The 3,039-nt window shown below is 41.6% G+C and overlaps 1 protein-coding gene across 1 annotated transcript in view; it reads left to right on the top strand.

The window, feature by feature from the left end:
* The window catches only part of LOC106532299 (kelch-like protein 33), a 6,160-nt gene extending 3,931 nt beyond the window's left edge, over positions 1-2,229 (top strand). Inside the window, exons 2-4 of the mRNA XM_014028327.1 lie at positions 253-1,192; positions 1,266-1,433; positions 1,647-2,229. Coding sequence (XP_013883781.1) covers positions 253-1,192; positions 1,266-1,433; positions 1,647-2,169 — 1,631 coding nt within the window. The 3' untranslated portion in view covers positions 2,170-2,229. The remainder of the gene's footprint in view (positions 1-252; positions 1,193-1,265; positions 1,434-1,646) is intronic.
* The last annotated feature ends 810 nt before the right edge of the window (positions 2,230-3,039 follow it).

The raw sequence follows: 3,039 nt of genomic DNA, 5'->3' as shown, positions 1-3,039 counted from the left end.
AAAGAAAGAAAGAAAGAAAGAAAGAAAGAAAGAAAGAAAGAAAGAAAGAAAGAAAGAAAGAAAGAAAGAAATTCCCCAATGTTGCCTCAGGAGCTCCTCAATTTTGTAACATAAAACAACCTTTACTCCAGATTGGAGTATATGCATTGCTTCAAGAAGTTATAACCAGTTTTAAACAGGTCACCAACAAACAGCTTGTTTGAAAGATGGACATATTGATGAAATATTCACTCATTATCATGTTTCATCAAGCCCACAGAGTCATCCTGGCTGTCAGTAGTGACTACTTCCGAGGGATGTTCACCTTGGGCATGAAGGAGTCCTTTCAGTCCTCTGTAACTTTTCCCTTCCTGTCGGCTTCAGAACTTGAAGTTCTAGTTGATAGCTCCTACAGTGGGTCTCTTCCCCTCAGCTGGACATGCATCTTTGAGCTCACCGGTGCAGCTCTTCAGCTCCAGTACCAGCCTGCGCTGTCCTTGTGCCTTAACTTCCTTCAACAAGAAATAACACCTCACACTTGTCTGGATGTGGTATCATTTGCCAAAGCCTATGAAATAGCCCATCTTCTCGATGCAGCGGAAGATTTTGTCTTGAGGCAGTTTCAAAAGGTGGCACTCACCTCTAAGTTTAAGGACCTGCCAACCAAACAGCTCCTCAAGTACCTGAACAGCAGCTCACTCTGTGTTCCCTCTGAGCTCATGGTGTTCAACGCAGTGGTGTCGTGGATTCGTGCAAAGCCCAGCAGAAGGTACAAACTTGCCAAGGAGCTCATGAAAACTGTCCATTTCCCCTTGATGACTTTTAAAGAGTTCAAAGAGGTCCAGTCTGAAGACATGTGGCGTGATCACCGCTTGGCTGGGCTGTACAAAGCAGTTCTCGAAGAGTTCTGCTCCACTCAAACCACACTGCGGAACCAATGTCGGATCTACCTACCCAAAGAAAGCCTGGTCATAATTGGTGGGGACCAGATCTCTGAAGACCTGAGTGGCCGCAGCATCAGCAGAGAGCTTTGGTTTGGGAATTCATTGAGGAGTTTTACAGGAATACAAAAGGCAATGGAGTGGAGAAGTTTGGGAGAGATGCCGGAGCCAGCGAGGTTTAGTCACGAGGTCGCTGTTCTGAATGGACAACTCTACGTCTTCGGAGGCAAAAAGTATTATGGCAGCGGTGACACTTTAAACTCTGCTTACAGGTGAGAAAATATAACATGCAAACCCTAAAAATACTGGTTTTATAATTACGTTTATCTCTTTACACATTTGTAGGTACAATCCCCTACAAGACAACTGGGAGARCCTGAGTGAAATGCAGGAAAAGCGATGCTCTTTCTCTGTGGTTGTTCTAAATGGAAAACTGTATGCTGTGGGTGGACACTGTGAAGTTAACCATATGGACAGTGTTGAACTCTACTGTCCTTCTACAAACTCTTGGAGGTACGGACAGAAATATTAACCCAGGGGTGTCCAGTCCTGGTGCTGGAGGGCCACCATCCTGCATRTGTTTCTTGATATGAAATACAGTCTGCTTACTTGAAAACATATCAATTTAAGTTTTAACAAAAGTGATTTATAAGAACATATTATTCTTGTGTTTTATTAATGTTCTCCCTGCTTTCATTAATTCTAACCAATACTTTTGTTTTTCAGCTTCACCAGGCCTTTGGAGTTACCTTTAAGTGGACACGTAGCAAAAGTTTTAAAAGGGCAGATTTTCATCTCAGGGGGCCAGAATAGTGACTTCCTGTGTCTGTCATCCATGTTTCTGTACCACCCAGAGAGGGGGAGCACCTTTCTGACAAACATGAACAATCCTCGAGCTCATCATTGCATGGAGGCGCTGGGRGATTGTCTGTATGTAGCAGGAGGAATCACCACGGAAGATGGTGTGACTGTTGTCGACCAGCTAGCTTGTGAAGTGTACTGCCCAGCTGCTGACACCTGGACCGCCTTCACGTCTCTGCTGCTGCCACATGTCGGAGCAGGAAGTGCAGTTTTGGAGGGGAAGTTTTATTTGTTAGGAGGGTACAGTCAGGAGGACTGCAGTGACACTAACATGGTTCATCGCTACGATACCACAACAGAAAAATGGGAAAACATTGGGGAGATGCCTGGACCAAACAATGACTTACAGGCATGCGTGCTGTGTTTGCCTCAACATCTGCGAATGTAAGAAGCCTAGATGGGACCATAGCTGCAGTTGTTTAATAAAGTTTGAGTTCTGAATGATTTAGATGATTGTTTAGATTTGTTCTTGCAAATTTTGTTTTGATTGATATATTTGCAAGTGATCAGCTCTGATAGCTCTGTTCACACTAGATGGAAATTACATACCCCAAATTATTTTGCATATGAATGTCAGTAAATTGGCATGCAGATAGCTCCAGGGTCTGCAMCCTTTACAATCAAAAGAGCCATTTCCTTCCCTTGACTCACTAATAAAATGTATCTGGAGCTACAAAATGCACACTTGTGATCAACTGGTGGCCCATGGGTCATTTTGTGTTTGACCAATGAGTGKGACCGTTATAAAACCAAAAACATATTGTGAATTTTAAAATGCCTGTGACACRACATTTTAGTAATAAAAATGATTGTTTGTTTGAAAAGATAACATTGACAAAATGTTGCAAAACAAATTCCACACTRCTGAGRTRAGCAGYTGTTGAAATATTCACGTGATGTAACAGGAAGTGACGTCAAAGGGGAATGTYTGCTTGTAACCAGACTATTGCTACAATGTCYAAAAMCACAGACTGTAGAGAAGAATCTGATGTTTCTTTAGATTATTTTGAGTCAGAGCTCAACATTGTTTTAGTAAACAAAGACCTTTCTGAAAGAGCTTCCTCACTTCCTGTTTCACTTTGGCTGAACCAAGTTCAAAAGATGTGCCCATTATTTGATAAAATGTGTAAAATCATGTGTATTATGTGAAGTTTTCTAGATATAAAGATGCTTTCTTTCACATTGTAGTTGAAGGATATGAATGTCAAAGGAACTTTAACATTTGTTATTATTTTTACATTTTAGGATAAGATAAAAA

This window comes from Austrofundulus limnaeus, unplaced genomic scaffold (genome assembly GCF_001266775.1).
Source record: "Austrofundulus limnaeus strain Quisiro unplaced genomic scaffold, Austrofundulus_limnaeus-1.0 Scaffold746, whole genome shotgun sequence".
In the NCBI taxonomy this organism is placed as follows: Eukaryota; Metazoa; Chordata; class Actinopteri; order Cyprinodontiformes; family Rivulidae; genus Austrofundulus; species Austrofundulus limnaeus.
The sequence above is the reverse complement of the archived record's forward strand: the minus strand, read 5'-3'. Positions and strand labels throughout refer to the sequence as shown.